The sequence below is a fragment of the Tachyglossus aculeatus genome, chromosome 4 (assembly GCF_015852505.1).
Source record: "Tachyglossus aculeatus isolate mTacAcu1 chromosome 4, mTacAcu1.pri, whole genome shotgun sequence".
NCBI classification, from domain to species: domain Eukaryota; kingdom Metazoa; phylum Chordata; class Mammalia; order Monotremata; family Tachyglossidae; genus Tachyglossus; species Tachyglossus aculeatus.
Window position 1 is genome coordinate 2,759,461 of NC_052069.1, and position 18,002 is coordinate 2,777,462.

Below are 18,002 nucleotides of genomic sequence, written 5' to 3' on the forward strand. Positions count from 1 at the left end.
GGGATTCAGAAGGTCATGGGTTCCAATCCTGGCTCCACCACTTGTCTGCTGTGTGGCCTTGGGCAAGTCACTTAATAATAATAATAACATTGGCATTTATTTCTAAGGAAATAAATAGTTCAAAATCAAATAATCCAAATAGCGCTGGGGATCAAAATAGTTCAGAAAGGTGGAGGAGGAAGTTGGGTTGGGGGCGGAGGTGTAGGATAGATGCGCATCTAGCTTTATTTCTATTTATTCTGTTGACACCTGTCCACGTGTTTTGTTTTGTTTTGTTGTCTGTCTCCCCCTTCTAGACTGTGAGCCCGTTGGTGGGTAGGGACCGTCTCTATATGTTGCCGACTTGTACTTCCCAAGCGCTTAGTACAGTGCTCTGCACACAGTAAGCGCTCAATAATACGATTGAATGAATGAATGACCATTATTAGAATCTGGAGTGGGTTGTAGAGGTGGATGGTATGGGCTTCAAAGGAAGGAAAAAAGAGGGATGGGGGAGGTGGAGTGGGGTGAAAATGGGGGAGCGAGTACGTCCCAAGCGCTTAGTACAGTGCTCTGCACACAGTAAGTGCTCAGTAAATACAATTGAATTGAATGAATGAAAAAAGCCCACTCTACCTTTCCCAGTGGTCTGGGGGAGTGGGAGAAGATCGAGCTCCCCTTTGGAGAGAACAGGAGGGGAGACCCGCTTGATTGGAGAGAGGCAGATTTCCGTGATGGTAAGAAGGAGCGGTGACTGGGTCAAGAAAGAAGGGAAGCTTTTCTGTAATACTAATGATACTAATGATAATGATGGCATTTGTTACGCGCTTACTATGTGCAAAGCACTGTTCTAAGCGCTGGGGAGGTTACAAGGTGATTAGGTTGTCCCTCGGGGGGCTCACAGTCTTAATCCCCTTTTGTCAGATGAGGTAACTGAGGCACGGAGAAGTTAAGTGACTTGCCCAAAGTCACACAGCTGACAAGCTGACAAGCGGTGGAGCAGGGATTTGAACCCATGACCTCTGACTCCAAAGCCCGGGCTCTTTCCACTGATTCTAGAGGCCGCATTGGGTGAAGGCTATTTGCGGGGAGTGCAGGGGGAGGGGAAGAAGACAGTGCCACCATTCATCCTGTCACACAAGCCTGTAACCTTGGCATTTTCCTTGACTCCTCTCTCTCGCTCAACCCACATATTTAATCTGTCTCCAAATCCTGCCGGTTCCACTTTCACAGCTTTGCTAAAATCCGCCCTCTGCCCTCCAACCAAACTGCTACCATGTTAATGGCAGCAGCGTGGCTCAGTGGAAAGAGGACGGGCTTGGGAGTCAGGTCGTGGGTTCAAATCCCCGCTCCACCAATTGTCAGCTGTGTGACCTTGGGCAAGTCACTTAGCTTCTCTGTGCCTCAATTACCTCGCCTGTAAAATGGGGATTAAGACTGTGAGCCCCACGTGGGACAACCTGGACACCTTGTATCCTCCCCAGTGCTTAGAACAGTGCTTTGCACATAGTAAGTGCTTAACAAATGCCGTCGTTATTATAATTATTATTAATACAATCAGCCTATCCCACCTGGATTACTGCATCAGCCTTCTTGCTGACCTCCCTGACTCTTGTTTCTCCCCACTCCAGTCCATATTTCACTCCGCTGCCTGGATCATTTTTCTAGAAAAATGTTCAGGATACTCCAGCGGTTGCCTACCTACCTCCACATCGAACAAAAACTTCTCACCATCGGCTGTAAAGCAGTCCACATCCTTGCTCCCTCCTACCTCACCTCACTACTCTCCTTCTACAACCCAGCCTGCACACTTCACTCCTCTGATACTAAGCGCTTAGTACAGTGCTCTGCGCACAGGAAGCGCTCAGTAAATACGATTGAATGAATTGAATGAATAATGCTAAACTGTGCCTCCATCTTGCCTAACTCTGGCTTGGAATGCCCTTTCTCCTCAAATCTGACAGACAATGCCTCTACCCTGCTTCAAAGCCTTACTGAAGGCCCGTCTCCTCCAAGAGGCCTTCCCTGACTAAGCCCCTCCTTTCCTCTTCTCCCACTCTCTTCTACATCCCCCTGACTTGCTCCCTTTGTTTTTCCGTTCCCCAACCCACAGCACTTACACACAGAAGTAGCATGGCTTAGTGGAAAAGCCCGGGCTTGGGAGTCAGAGGACTTGGGTTCTAATCCTGGCTCCGCCACTTGTCTGCTGTGTGACCTTGGGCAAGCCAGTTGGCTTCACTGTGCCTCATTCATTCATTCATTCAATCGTGTTTATTGAGCGCTTACTGTGTGCAGAGCACTGTACTAAGCGCTTGGGAAGTCCAAGTTGGCAACATATAGAGACGGTCCCTACCCAACAGTGGGCTCGCAGTCTAGAAGGGGGAGACAGAAAACAAAACATCTTAACAGCATAAAATAAATAGAATAAATATTTCAACTGCAAAATGGGATTCAAAGAATCAGCCCCACGTGGGACAACCTGATTACCTTGTATCTACCCCAATGCTTAGAACAGTGCTTGGCACATAGTAAGCGCTTAACAAATAATTAACAATTATAGATCTGGACCTAAATTTGGTGGGGGTGGAGGTGAGGTGACAGTTCTGAGTAACAGTGATGATGGGGTTGAGGTGTGAGGGGAGGCCGGGGGTGGACGCACCGTTAAAACGGCATCCCCATCTGCCCCTCCTTCAGCTCTCCTGCCCACCTGCTTGCCCCTCTCCCAAATTAAGGCGTCCTTTCTCCTGCCAACACTCAGCTCCTGAGCGAGGCAACAGCATGACCTAGGGGCAAGAGCCTGGGCTTGAGAGTCAGAGGATGTGGGTTCTAATCCCACCACTGCCACTTGACTGTGGTGTGACCTTGGGCAAGCCACTTCACTTCTCTGGGCCTCAGTTCCCTCATCAGTAAAGTGGGGATGGAGACTGCGAGCCTCACGTGGGACAACCTGATTACTTTGTATCTACCCCAGCACTTAGAACAGTTCTTGGCAAATAGTAAGCGCTTAACAAATACCATAATAATAATAACAATAATAATAACACCTGGGTGCTAACCTTATTGAAGGGACATCTCCTCCTTCAAGCCTTATTGAAGGCTCATCTCCTCCAAGAGGCCTTCCCAAACTAAGCCCCACTTTTCCTCATCTCCCACTCCCTTCTGCGTCACCCTGATTCCCTCCCTGTGCTCTTCCCCCCTCTCCCAGCCCCACAGCATTTATGTATAGGTCTGTCATTTTATTTATTTTTATAACGTCAGTCTCCCCACCTCTAGACTCAAAGCTCATTGTGGGCAGGGAATGTGACTATTGTTGTATTGCGCTTTCCCAAGCGCTTAGTACAGAGCTCTGCACACAATAAGCACTCAATAAATATGAATGAACCCATCTGGGGGAAGTCTGGTGTTGAGGGCTTATCATGTGGCAAACGCTGAGCTAAGCACTGGGGTAGCTACAGTATGTGCAGATCGGTCAGAGTCCCTCTCCCATAGTCTCGGGGAGAGTGAGAACAGGTTTTTAAATCCCCATTATACAGATGAGGAAAGAGAAGCACTGAGAATTTAAATGACCTGCCCAAGGTCACAGAGCAGGTAGGTGACAGAGCCAGGATTAAAACACAGAGCCTGTGACTCAGGCCATGCTGCTTCTCAATTTTCAATAATAGATTCACCCAGGCTAGTAGCCTGCCACCTGTCACCAGCTGGGATGTGGGGAGAATCATATCCATTTTTTTATGGTATTAAACACTTACTATTCATTCATTCAATCGTATTTATTGAGCGCTTACTGTGTGCAGAGCACTGTACTAAGTGCTTGGGAAGTACAAATTGGCACACATAGAGACGGCCCCTACCCAACAACGGGCTTACAGGCTAGAAGGGGGAGACAGACAGCAAAACAAAACAAGTAGACAGGCATCAATAGCATCAAAACAGATAAACAGAAATATATATATATATCTCCCTCTCCATCCCCCCATCTTACCTCCTTCCCTTCCCCACAGCACCTGTATATATGTATATATGCTTGTACATATTTATTACTCTATTTATTTATTTATTTATTTTACTTGTACGTATCGATTCTATTTATTTTATTTTGTTACTATGTTTGGTTTTGTCTCCCCCTTTTAGACTGTGAGCCCACTGTTGGGTAGGGACTGTCTCTATATGTTGCCAATTTGTACTTCCCAGGCTCTTAGTACAGTGCTCTGCACACAGTAAGCGCTCAATAAATACGATTGATGATGATGATGATGATATATATATGTATACACATCATTAATAAAATAGAGTAATAAAAAAGTGCTGTGGGGATAGGGAGGGGGTAGAAGAGAGGGAAGGAATTGGGGTGATCAATCAATCATATTTATTGAGCGCTTGGGTGATGGGGAGGGGAGGAGGAGCAGAGGAAATGGTGGGCTCAGTCTGCGAAGGCCTCCTGGGGGAGGTGGGTTTTCAGAAGGGCTTTGAAAGGGGGAAGTGTGCTCGTTTGGCAGGTGTGTGGAGGGAGGGTTTTCCAGGCCAGAGGTAGGACATGGGCCAGGGTCAACAGCGGGACAGGAGAGAACAAGGCCCAGCGAGGAGGTTAGCGGCGGCAGAGGAGTGGAGGGTGTGGGCTGGGCTGTACGAGACAGGCACTGTACTAAGCACTGGGGTGGATACAAGCAAATCAGGTGAGACACAGTCCCTGTCCCATGTGGGGCTCAGAGTCTTAATCTCCATTTTACAGATGAGGGAACTGAGGCCCAGAGAAGTGAAGTGACATGACCAAGGTCACACAGCAGACAAGCAGCGGAGCCGGGATGAAAATTCAGGTCCTTCTGACTCTCAGACCCGGGATTTATCCACTTGGTCGTACTTCCCTAGCTAGCTCCCTCCTTTCAAATCCCTACTGAGAGCTCACCTCCTCCAGGAGGCCTTCCCGGACTGAGCCCCCTTTTTCCTCTTCTCCTCCCCATCCCCCCCGCCCTACCTCCTTCCCCTCCCCACAGCACTTGTATATATTTGTACAGATTTATTACTCTATTTATTTTACTTGTGCATATTTACTATTCTATTTATTTTGTTAAAGATGTGCATATAGCTTTAATTCTATTTGTTCTGATGATTTTGACACCCGTCTACATGTTCTGTTTTGTTGTCCGTCTCCCCCTTCTAGACTGTAAGCCCACTGTTGGGTAGGGACCATCTCTATATGTTGCCGACTTGTACTTCCCAAGTGCTTAGTACAGTGCTGTGCACACAGTAAGCGCTCAATAAATATGATTGAATGACCTTCCCAAGCGCTTAGTACAGTGCTCCGAACACAGCAAGCGCTCAATAAATACAATTGAAGGAATGAATGACTGGTCATGCTTCTTATGCCCCATGCCCACCACAGGTCATCTGAGGGAGTTCGGACACTCATTCATTCATTCAGTCATACTTATTGAGCGCTTACTGTGTGCAGAGCACTGCACTAAGTGCTTGGGAGAGTCCGATATAACAATAAACCGACACATTCCCTGCCCACAACGAGCTCCTTGATGAGCCAGGCAGTGGAGGAGGAGGAAAGTGGAGATCAGAGTTGGCGTGTGTGTTTGTCTACACATGATCGCCAGAGAATCAGCATGTCTCAGTGGAAAGAGCCTGGGTTTGGGAGTCAGAGGTCATGGGTTCATTCATTCATTCATTCATTCATTCATTCATTCAATCGTATTTATTGAGTGCTTACTGTGTGCAGAGCACCGTACTAAGTGCTTGGGAAGTACAAGTTGGCAACATATAGAGAAGGTCCCTACCCATCAACGGGCTCACAGTCTAGAAGGGGGTTCTAATCCCTGCTCCACCACTTGTCAGCTGTGTGACTTTGGGCAAGTCACTTCACTTCTCTGGGCCTCAGTTACCTCATCTGTAAAATGGAGATGATGACTGTGAGCCCCACGTGGTGTTTGTACATATTTATTACTCTATTTATTCATTTATTTATTTTACTTGTACATATCTATTCTATTTTATTTTGTTAGTATGTCTGGTATTGTTCTCCGTCTCCCCCTTTTAGACTGTGAGCCCACTACTGGGTAGGGACTGTCTCTATATGTTGCCAACTTGTACTTCCCAAGCGCTTAGTACAGTGCTCTGCACACAGTAAGCGCTCAATAAATATGATTGATGATGATGATCGCCTTGTATCCCCCCCAGCGCTTAGAATAGTGCTTTGCACATCGTCAGCGCTTAACAAATACCACTATTATTATTATTATCGCCCTTCGCAGCCGTGTGTCTCTCGTTGCAGGAAATTAAAATGCATGACTGAGAGTGAGTCCGTGCCCCCGGATTGGCCCTATTACCTGACCATTGATCGGATCCTGTCCAAAGTCCCAGAATACAGCGACGTCAAGCTGCTCGAGAACCAGCAACCGGGGCCTTCCACGTCCCAGACGGAGGCCTCCCTGTCTCCGTCGGCCAAGTCCGCCCCGCTCTATCTGCCCTACAACCAGTTCCCCTATGAGGGGAGAGAACAGTGCTACAAAGACCAGCAGCCCTCGGACAGCTCGTCCAGTTTGCTCTCCTTCAAGTTAAGGTAGGGGCCCCATTTCTTCCTTTTTCATAATCGTTATCATAGTCATGATGGTATTTGTTAAGCGCTTACTACGTGCCAAGTGCCGTTCTAAGCTCTGCGGTAGATACAGGGTCATCAGGTTGTCCCATGTGGGGCTCACAGTCTTAATCCCCATTTTACACTGTACTCAGGGCTTGGGAGAACGGCGTGGCTTTGTGGAAAGAGCAAGGGCTTGGGAGTCAGAGGACGTGGGTTCTAATCCCGGCTCTGCCACTTGTCTGCTGTGTGACCTTGGACAAGCCTCTTCACTTCTCTGTGCCTCAGTTCCCTCTTCTGTAAAATGGGGATTAAGACTGTAAGCCCCACGGGGGACAACCTGAATACCTTGAAACTACCCCAGTGTTTAGAACAGACTGACCCCTCTCCTTCCCAGACTGATCCCTCTCCTTCCTCTCTCCCTCCCCCCACACCCTACCTCCTTCCCCTCCCCACAGCACCTGTCTATATGTTTCTACAGATTTATTACTCTATTTATTTTACTTGTACACATTTACTATTCTATTTATTTTATTTTGTTAATATATATATTTTTTGTTGTCTGTCTCCCCCTTCTAGACTGTGAGCCAGTTGTTGGGTAGGGACCGTCTCTATATGTTGCCAGCTTGTACTTCCCAAGGGCTTAGCACAGTGCTTTGCACACAGTAAGTGCTCAATAAATACGATTGAATGAATGAATGAACAGTGCTTGGCACACAGTAAGCACTAAACAAATACCATAATTATGATTACTATTTTTACAATAGAACCATATAACAGACACATTCCCTGTCCACAACAGGCTCACAGTTTGGATACAAGCAAGTCAGGTTGGACACAGTTCCTGTCCCTCTTGGGGCCCACGGTCTTAATCCCCCTTTTACAGATGAGGGAACTGAGGCACAGAGAAGTGAAGAGACTTATCCAAGATCCCACAGCAGACAAGCAGCAGAGTCAGGATTAGAACCCAGGTCCTTCTGAATCCCAGACCCGTGCCCTATCCACTAGGCCATGCTGTTACTAATCACTGATCGATGTCTCTAGACTGTAAGCTCATTATGGACAGAGAGTGTGTTTGTTATATTGTTCCCTCCCAAGTGCTTCATACAGTGCTCTGCACTCAGTAAGCGCTCAATAAATACAAGTGACTGACTGGCCTCCAGATACCCCTTTTTTTGAGAAATTCAGGTGCTCAGTAGACCTGGGTTGAGCTAACCCATCTAAGGATTTTGCCGCCTTTCCGTTGTCTTATTGTGGTTTCTATTGTACTCTTTCTCCGCCGCCTCCCGGCTTCATTCCCTTCATTTTATTCATTTTATTTATTTTATTTTGTTAGTATGTTTGGTTTTGTTCTCTGTCTCCCCCTTTTAGACTGTGAGCCCACTGTTGGGTAGGGACTGTCTCTATATGTTGCCAATTTGTACTTCCCAAGCGCCTAGTACAGTGCCCTGCACATAGTAAGCGCTCAATAAATGCGACTGATGGTGATGATGATGATTCCCCTGCTCCTCCAGAGCCCGGCTATTTCCAGCCTTCCTAGAGCAGAACCGAGACCCCTTAAGATGAACAAAATGAATGGGTGGGTCATTAGAAGGATAAACTAACATTTTTGCCCTCGTAGATAAATAACTGCATCTACCTGTGGCTGGGGCATGGTGGGGGAAGGAGAGGGAGAACTTGGAAATCCAGAATTAGGGAGAATTTGCAGGCGTTATTGAAATGTGCACAGGCAGACTTTGGCTGGAGGACGGGGGAATGTATAATTGATTTAACTCCCTATTATTAACACAATAAGCCACCCCACAGAGGACAGTTCTAACAAAGATCTAAGATGTAAAATTCCATTGCTGATGGCAAAAATACAATTTACAGTTCAAATATGCATTCAATTATGGTTTCCCAGAGAGAGAGAGAGAGAGAGAGGGAAAAAAAAAGCAACAGAAAGCTAGGCAAAAAACCTTTTCAGATATATGTTCAACTGTTATCCATTTTATCTAGCCTAATTACCCACGTTATTATCGTCTAATACGATTATTGTTTCAGAGCCTCCAATTTGAGGGGTCACATTTCAACTTTAAGTTGCCTTCAGTAGCACTGACCTCCCACTGCTAGGATGCGCTTAACAAATACCATTATTATTATTATTATTATATGGAAGATGTTTTCCTCCAATTCCTGCTTCTTCTTGGGGGCAGCAGCAATCCTGGGGGGGTCTGAGAGCACCCGATAACAGTGATTTTTTTTTCTTTCATGATATTTAAGCACGTACTATGTGCCTGGCATTGTAATAAACACTGGGGTGGATCTAATCAGGTTGGACACAGTCCCTTGTCCCACATGAGACTCACAATTCTAGTCCCCATTTTACACATGAGACAACTGAGGCACAGAGAAGTGAAGTAATAATACTACTACTAATAATTATGGTGTTTAAGCACTTACTCTATTTCAGGAAATGTACTAAGCGCTGAGTGGATACAAGCAAATTGGTTTGGACACAGTCCCTATCCCACATGGGAATCACAATTCTAATCCCTATTTTCCAAATGAGGCAACTGAGGCATAGAGAAGTGAAGTAACAATAATAATAACTGTGGTATTTAAGTGTTTAAGATGTTCCAGGAACTCTTTATTGCTTCATTGTATTCATTCATTCAATCATATTTATTGAGCGCTTACTGTGTGCAGAGCACTGTACTTTCCCGAGTGCTTAGTACAGTGCTCTGCACACAGTTAGCGCTTAATAAATATGACTGAATGAATTGAATGAATGAATACTAAGCGTTGGGTGGATACAAGCAGATTGGGTTGGACACAGGCCCCGTCCCACATGGGGCTCACAGTCTAACATATGGGGAAGCAGCGTGGCGCAGTGGAAAGAGCCCGGGCTTTGGAGTCAGAGGTCATGGGTTCAAATCCCGGCTCCGCCAGTTGTCAGCTGTGTGACTTTGGGCAAGTTACTTAACTTCTCTGGGCCTCAGTTCCCTCATCGGTAAAATGGGGATTAAGACTGTGAGCCCCACGTGGGACAACCTGATCACCTTGTAACATTTCCAGCGCTTAGAACAGTGCTTTGCACATAGTAAGCCCTTAATAAATACCATTATTATTATTATTATATGAGGTCACTGAGGCTAAGAGAAGTGAAATGACTTATCCCAGGTCACACAGCCAACAACACTGAGCCCCCTTTTTCCTCTGCTCCTCCTCCCCTCCCCATCGCCCTGACTCCCTCCCTCCCTCTGCTCTACCCCCTTCCCTACCCCACTGCACTTAGGTGTATGTGTACATATTTATTATTCTATTTATTTTATTAATGATGCATCTATATCTATAATTCTATTTATCTATTTTGATGCTACTGATGCCTGTCTACTTGTTTTGTTGTCTGTTTCCCCCCCGTCTAGACTGTGAGCCCGTTGTTGGGTAGGGATTGTCCCTATCTGTTGCCGAGTTGTACTTTCCAAGCGCTTAGTACAGTGTTCTGCACACAGTAAGTGCTCAATAAATCCTATTGAATGAATGAAGCGTGGCCAGGATGTCCGGGACGAAGCAGGAAGGGAGGCTCCTGACTAGCAGGTGAAAAAGCCTCAGCTTTAGGCCTCAGAGAATAATAATAATAATTAATAATAATAGTGGTATTTTCATTCATTCATTCAATCATATTTTTTGAGTGCTTACTGTGTGCAGAACGCTGTACTAAGCGCTTGGGAAGTACAAGTCGGCAACATATAGAGACGGTCCCTACCCACCAACGGGCTCACAGTCTAGAAGGGGGAGACACAACAAAACGAAACATGTAGACAGGTGTCAAAATCATCAGAACAAATAGAATTGTTTACTATGTGCCAAGCACTGTTCTAAGCACCGGGGTAATTAATTAATGATAGCATTTATTAAGCGCTTTCTATGTGCAAAGCACTGTTCTAAGCGCTGGGGAGGTTGCAAGGTGATCAGGTTGTCCCGCGGGGGGGCTCACAGTCTTAATCCCCATTTTACAGAGGAGGGAACTGAGGCACAGAGAAGTTAAGTGACTTGCCCAAAGTCACACAGCTGGCAGTTGGCAGAGCGGGGTAGATACTAGGTCATCAGGTTGTCCCATGTGGGGCTCACAGTTTTAATCCCCATTTTACAGACGAGGTGACTGAGGCCCAGAGAAGTGAAGTGGCTTGCCCAAGGTCACACAGCAGACAAGTGGCAGAGCCGGGATTAGAACCCATGTCCTTTGGCTCCCAAGCCTGGGCTCTTTCCACTAAACCACAACGAGGCCTAGCAGAAAGAACCCAGGCGTGGGAGTTATGAGTCCTGGGTTCTAACCCTGGCTCCGTCACTTGCCTGCTGCCTGTTTGTTCTTTCATCCAAGCATATTGATTGAGCACTCACTGTGTGCAGAGCACTGTGCTAAGTGCCTGGGAGAGTACGATATAACAATAAGCAGACACATTCCCTGCCCACAAAGATCATCCTCCTCCTTGCTGACCTCCCAGCCTCCTGTGTCTCCCCACTCCAGTCATTCATTCATATTGAGCGCTTACTGTGTGCAGAGCACTGTGCTAAGCGCTTGGAAAGTACAATTCGGCAACAAATAGAGGCAATCCCTACCCAACAATGGGTTGTCCATATTTCACTCTGCTGCCCGGTTCATTTTTCTACAGAAACGTTCAGGACATGACACACTACTCCTCAGAAAACTCTAGTGGTTTCCCATCCACTAGACTAGACTGTGAGCCCACTGTTGGGTAGGGACCGTCTCTATATGTTGCCAACTTGTACTTCCCAAGCGCTTAGTACAGTGCTCTGCACACAGTAAGCGCTCAATAAATACGATTGATTGATTGATCCACCTTGGCATCAAACAAAAACTCCTCATCATTGGCTTTAAAGCCGTCTATCCCCTCGCCCCCTCCGACCTCACCTTGCTACTCTCCTATTCCAACCCAGTTTTCACACTTCACTACTGTAATGCCATCCTTCTCACTGGGCCTCCATCTCACCTGTCTCCCCGCCGACCCCTCGCCCACATTCATTCGTTCATTCATTCATTCATTCATTCAATTGTATTTATTGAGCGCTTACTGTGTGCAGAGCACTGTACTAAGCCCTCGGGAAGTACAAGTTGGCAACATAGAGAGATGGTCCCTACCCAACAGCGGGCTCACAGTCTAGAAGGGGGAGACAGACAACAAAACAAAACATATTAGCAAAATAAAATCAATAGAATAAATATGTACAAGTAAAATAGAGTAATAAATATGTACAAACATATATATATATATATATATATATATAGGTGCTGTGGGGAGGGGGCTGAGTCTGGGAAGGCCTCCTGGAGGAGGTGAGCTCTCAGTAGGGCTTTGAAGGGAGGTAGAGAGCTGGCTTGGCGGATGTGCAGAGGGATTGGGGGCATTCCAGGCCGGGGGAGGACGTGGGCCGGGGGTTGATGGCGGGACGGGCGAGAACGAAGCACAGTGAGGTTAGCAGCAGAGGAGTGGAGGGCAGCCCACATCCTGCCTCTGGCCTGGAACTGGTACTTCCCAAACGCTTAGTACAGTGCTCTGCACACAGTAAGCACTCAATAAATAAAATTGAATGAATGAATGAATGGCACATCTTCTCTCCTCAAATCCAACAGACAGTTACTCTCCCCTTCTTCAAAGCCTTATTATAGGGACACCTCCTCCAAGAGGCCTTCCCTGACTAAGCCCTGCCTTTCCTCTTCTCCCACTCCCTTCCGTGTCACCCTGATTTGCTCTCTTTGTTCTTCCCCTCTCCCAGCCCCACAGCATTTATGTAGATACCTGTAATTTATTTATATTAATGTCTGTCACCCCTCTTTTAGATTGTAAGCTCATTGTGGGCAGGGAATATGTCTGTTTATTACACTGTTTATTCATTCATTCAATCGTATTTATTGAGTGCTTACTGTGTGCAGAGCACTGTACTAAGTGTTTGGGAAGTACAAGTTGGCAACCTATTGAGATGGTCTCTACCCAACAATGGGCTCACAGTCTAGAAGGGGGAGACAGACAACAAAACAAAACATGTAGACAGGTGTCAAAGTCGTCAGAACAAATAGAATTAAAGCTAGATGCACAACGTTAACAAAATAAATAGAATAGTAAATATGTATAAGTAAAATAGAGTAATAAATCTGTACAAACATATATAGAGGTGCTGTGGGGAGGGGAAGGACGTAGGGCGGGAGGGATGGGGAGGAGGAGAGGAAAAAGGGGGCTCAGTCTGGGAAGGCCTGGGAAGGTCTGGGAAGTCTTCCTCGGTCTGGGAAGGTTTATTATATAGAGTAGCAGCGTGGCTCAGTGGAAAGAGCCCGGGCTTGGGAGTCAGAGGTCATGGGTTCTAATCCCGACTCTACCACCTGTCAGCTGGGTGACTTTGGGCAAGTCACTTAACTTCTCTGGGCCTCAGTTACCTCATCTGGAAAATGGGGATGAAGACTGTGATTCCCCATGTGGGACAACCTGATTACCTTGTAATCCTCCCAGTGCTTAGAACAGTGCTTGGCACATAGTAAGCACTTAACAAATGCCATTATTATTATTATTATACTGTCCTAAGCACTTAGTACAGTGCTCTGCACACCGTAAGTGCTCAAAAAATATGATTTAATAAATGAATAAATGAATGAGCTTATATCTTTCGGACAAGTCATCTAACTCTTGTTCTTCCATGAGGGACAGGGACTGTGTCCAACCTAATTAACTTGTATCACCCCAGCACTTAACAACAGTGTTAGGCTCATAGTGAGTGCTTAAAAAAACAACAAACTTCTCTGTGCCTCAGTTTCTTCATCTCGTTCTCCTTCCCTTTCAGACTGTGGGACAGGGACTGTGCCTGATCTGGTGAACTTTGATTTACGCCAGTGTTTAGTTCAGGGCTTGGCATGTAAAAAATAAATAAGCATCGACAAATACCATGGTTAATTGATTAATTAGCTCTGCTCCTAGCCTGTTGAGGACTTTTGGGAAGATCACTTTAGTCCTCTGTGCCTGTTTCCTCATCCGTAAAATGGAGATAATAAGCAATCAGTGGTATTTTTTGAGCACTTACAGTGTACAAAGCACTGAACTAAATGTTTGGGAAAGCACAGTATAACAGAGTTGGCAGGCACATTCCCTGCCCACAAGGAGCTTACAGTCTATTGGTCAATCACCCAATCCCTGGCATTTATTAAGGGAGCATGGCTCAGTGGAAAGAGCATGGGCTTTGGAGTCAGAGGTCATGGGTTCGAATCCTGGCTCTGCCAATTGTCAGCTGTGTGACTTTGGGCAAGTCACTTCACTTCTCTGGGCCTCAGTTCCCTCATCTGGAAAAGAGGGATGAAGACTGTGAGCCCCCAGTGGGACAACCTGGTCACCTTGTAACCTCCCCAGCGCTTTGAACAGTGCTTTGCACATTGTAAGTGCTTAATAAATGCCATTATTATTATTATTATTGTGTGCAGAACAATAATATCTGCCTCTCTCTGAGCTAGGATGTGGGAGAGGGAGCAGGGGTGATGGAGATGAGGGTGTTAGCGGTTAGGGGGATCTAGGGGATGCTTGGCCTAGTGGCTAGAGTCTGGCCCTGGGAGTCAAAAGGAGCTAGGTTCCAATCCTGGTCACTTGTCTGCTGTGCGACCTTGGACAAGTCACTTCACTTCTTGGTGCCTCAGTTCCCTCATCTGTAAAATGAAGATTAAGAAAAATAATACTAATAATAGTTATGGTACTTGTTAAGCACTTACTATGTGCCAAGCAATGTTCAAAGCACTAAAAGTTAGTCAAGTTGGACACAGTCCTTGTCCCTCATAGGGCTCACAGCGTGACTTAGTGGAAATGTCATGGGCTTGGGCATCAGAGGTTGTGGATTCGAATCCCGGCTCTGCCACTTGTCTACTGTGTGACCTTGGGCAGCTTATTTAACTTCTCTGTGCCTCAGTTACCTCATCTGTAAATTGGGGATTAAGTCTGTGAGCCCCACGTGGGACAACCTGATTACCTTGTAACTACCCCAGCACTAAGAACAGAGCTTGGCACATAGTAAGCACTTAGCAAATACCATTATAATTATTTTTTTATGCACATTTTACAGATGAGGTAACTGAGACCCAGCAGACATGTGGCAGAGTGGGATTAGAACCCATGACCGTCCAACTCCCAGGCCCATGCTCTAGCCACTAAACCACACCGCTTCTCATAGATTAAAACTGTGAGCCATGTGTGAGATAGGGACTGTGTCTAACCTGATTCTCTTATATCTGCCCCAGTGCTTAGAACAGTGCCTGACACACGGTAACTGCTTAACAAATACCACAGTTAATATTATCATTAGGGGTTGGGGGAAATAGGGGTAGGAGGATTTAGGTGGGATTATTTAGGATATGGAGGTGGTTTTTGTTAAATATAAACATAAAGATGGTATTTGTTAAACGCTCACAGTTTTAATCCCCATTTTACTGATGAGGTAACTGAGGCCCAGAGAATCAATCAATCAATCAATCAATCAATCGTATTTATTGAGTGCTTACTGTATGCAGAGCACTGTACTAAGCGCTTGGGAAGTACAAGTCGGCAACACATAGAGACAGTCATCATCATCATCATCGTCAATCGTATTTATTGAGCGCTTACTGTGTGCAGAGCACTGTACTAAGCGCTTGGGAAGTACAAGTTGGCAACATATAGAGACAGTCCCTACCCAACAGCGGGCTCACAGTCTAGAAGGGGAAGACAGAGAACAAAACCAAATATACTAACAAAATAACATAAATAGAATAGATATGTACAAGTAAGATAAATAAATAAATAAATAGAGTAATAAATCTGTACAAACATATATACATATATCCAGGTGCTGTGGGGAAGGGAAGGAGGTAAGATGGCGGGGATGGAGAGGGGGACGAGGGGGAGAGGAAGGAAAGGGCTCGGTCTGAAAAGGCCTCCTGGAGGAGGTGAGCTCTCAGTAGGGCCTTGAAGGGAGGAAGAGAGCTAGCTTGGCGGAGGGGCAGAGGGAGGGCATTCCAGGCCCGGGGGATGACGTGGGCCGGGGGTCGATGGCGGAACAGGTGAGAACGAGGCCTAACGGTGAGGAGATTAGCGGCGGAGGAGCGGAGGGTGCTGGGTGGGCTGTAGAAGGAGAGAAGGGAGGTGAGGTAGGAGGGGGCGAGGTGATGGACAGCCTTGAAGCTGAGGGTGAGGAGTTTCTGCCTGATGCGCAGATTGATTGGTAGCCACTGGAGATTTTTGAGGAGAGATTTTTGAGAGAAGAGAAGTGACTTGCCCAAGGTCACAGAGCTGACAATTGGTGGAGCTGGGATTTGAACCCTGGACTTCTGACTCCCAAGGTGGGGGTGGGGGGCAAAATCCTGCCTGAGGACCCACTTACCTGGAGACGGCAGGTTTGCCCGACGCCTTGATCCTTTTCCCCCTAACGCTCCTCACCCCCTAAATCCTCCCACCCCCTAGCAACCCCATCCCCTAAATCCTCCCACCCCTAGCGACCTAACCCAAAGAAGCGGCGTGGCTTAGTGGAAAGGGCCCAGGCTTGGGAATCATAGCCCGTGGGTTCTAATCCCGCCTCTGCCACTTCTCAGCTGTGTGACTTTGGGCAAGTCACTTCACTTCTCTGGGTCTCAGTTACCTCATCTGTGAAATGGGGATTAAAACCGTGAGCCCCACAGGGGACAACCTGATCACCTTGTATCCTTCCCAAATAGTATACTATACTACACTATACTATACTATACTATACTATACTATACTATACTATACTAATACTATACTATAGTACTATGGGTCTCAGTTACCTCATCTGTGAAATGGGGATTAAAACTGTGAGCCCCACGGGGGACAACCTGATCACCTTGTATCCTTCCCACATAGTATACTATACTACACTATACTATACTATACTATACTATACTATACTATACTATACTAATACTATACTATAGTACTATACTATATAGTATACTATATTATGTGTATCCTTGCACATAGTAAGCACTTAACAAAAGCCATCATTACTGTTATTATTACCTGCCAGCCGCCCCTCCCTCCTTCAACAATCTTTCATTTCAGATCCGAAGAAAGACCGGTCAAGAAAAGGAAGGTCCAGAGCTGCCACTTCCAGAAGAAGAAGCTCAAGTTGATGGAAGCCATGTTGGAAGAGCAAAAGAAACTGAGTCGGGCGATGGAGGAGACGTGCCGGGAGGCCCGCAGGCTCCTGGACCAGCAGAACATTATTCAAGTCCAGAGCCTCCAGCTGCAGGAGCGCATGATGAACCTCCTCGAGAAGATGGTGGCCAAGGCCAACGCCTAGCAACCCGCCGGCCCCCCGCCTTCCCCGCCACCGCTCCCCGTCCGGCCTCATCCTTCCCGCCCATGGGCCCGGGATTGCCCTCGACGCCGTCAGCCTCGGGGGAGAAGGAAGACAGGGACGGAGAAGGAGGGAGAACCGAATCGGTGGAGTCAAGACCAAGTCACCACTGGGGATGGCCAGGGGAGGGACGAAACTGAACTGTGAAATCTATATCTGCATCTATAGTTAGAGATAGATAGATATATTCTCCTAAGAAGATAAGTGGTCTTCATTATTTTTATACTTTAAGAGGCTGAGGGGTCCCGAGTTGTAGCATTTTACACACCCCACTGACCGTCCTGGGGTGGGTGAAGAAGAGCCTTGGTTCCCTCATTTGGAAAATGGGAATTAAGAGTGTGAGTCCCATGTGGGACAGGGACTGTGTCCAACCTGATTTAATTGTACCTAGCCCAGCGCTTAGAATGGTGCTTGGCACATAATCAGTGCTTTAGGAGTTGATTCATTCATTCATTTGTATTTATCGAGCACTCACTCTGTGCAGAGCACTGTACTAAGCAGTTGGAAGAGTACTAGGCGCTTGGAAGAGTACAATACAACAATACAACAGTGCTCTGCACACAGTAAGCGCTCAATAAATGCGATTGAATGAATATAATATAGCAAACAGAGAAGTAGTGTGGCTCAGTGGAAAGTGGCTTGGGAGTTAGAGGTCATGGTTTCAAATGCCAATTGTCAGCCGTGTGAGTTTGGGCAAGCCACTTAACTTCCCTGTGCCTCAGTTCCCTGATCTGTAAAATAGGGATTAAGACTGTGAGCCCCAAGTGGGACAACCTGATCACCTTGTATCCTCCCCAGCGCTTAGAATTGTGCTTTGCACGTAGTAAGTGCTTAACAAATGCCATCGTCATTATTATTATTATCCTTGCCCACAGTCTACTTGCAGTCTACAGGAAGAGATTGAAGAGATTCAGATTTCAAGCTTTCATGAAATAATAGAAAAGTGAAACCCCTAAACGGGTACCTTCCTTATTAATTATTATTAGTTCCACAGTGCAGTGCTCCACCAGAATGTGTGGCTCTGACCAAATTATAAGATTTGTGGCAGGTGTTCTGTGCTCATTATGTG

General features: G+C 46.4%; 1 protein-coding gene across 1 annotated transcript in view; it reads left to right on the forward strand.

Moving 5' to 3' along the window:
- MSANTD1 (Myb/SANT DNA binding domain containing 1) overlaps window positions 1-17,168 on the forward strand; it is a 36,838-nt gene extending 19,670 nt beyond the window's left edge. Inside the window, exons 3-4 of the mRNA XM_038745801.1 lie at window positions 6,254-6,541; window positions 16,636-17,168. Coding sequence (XP_038601729.1) covers window positions 6,254-6,541; window positions 16,636-16,876 — 529 coding nt within the window. The 3' untranslated portion in view covers window positions 16,877-17,168. The remainder of the gene's footprint in view (window positions 1-6,253; window positions 6,542-16,635) is intronic.
- The last annotated feature ends 834 nt before the right edge of the window (window positions 17,169-18,002 follow it).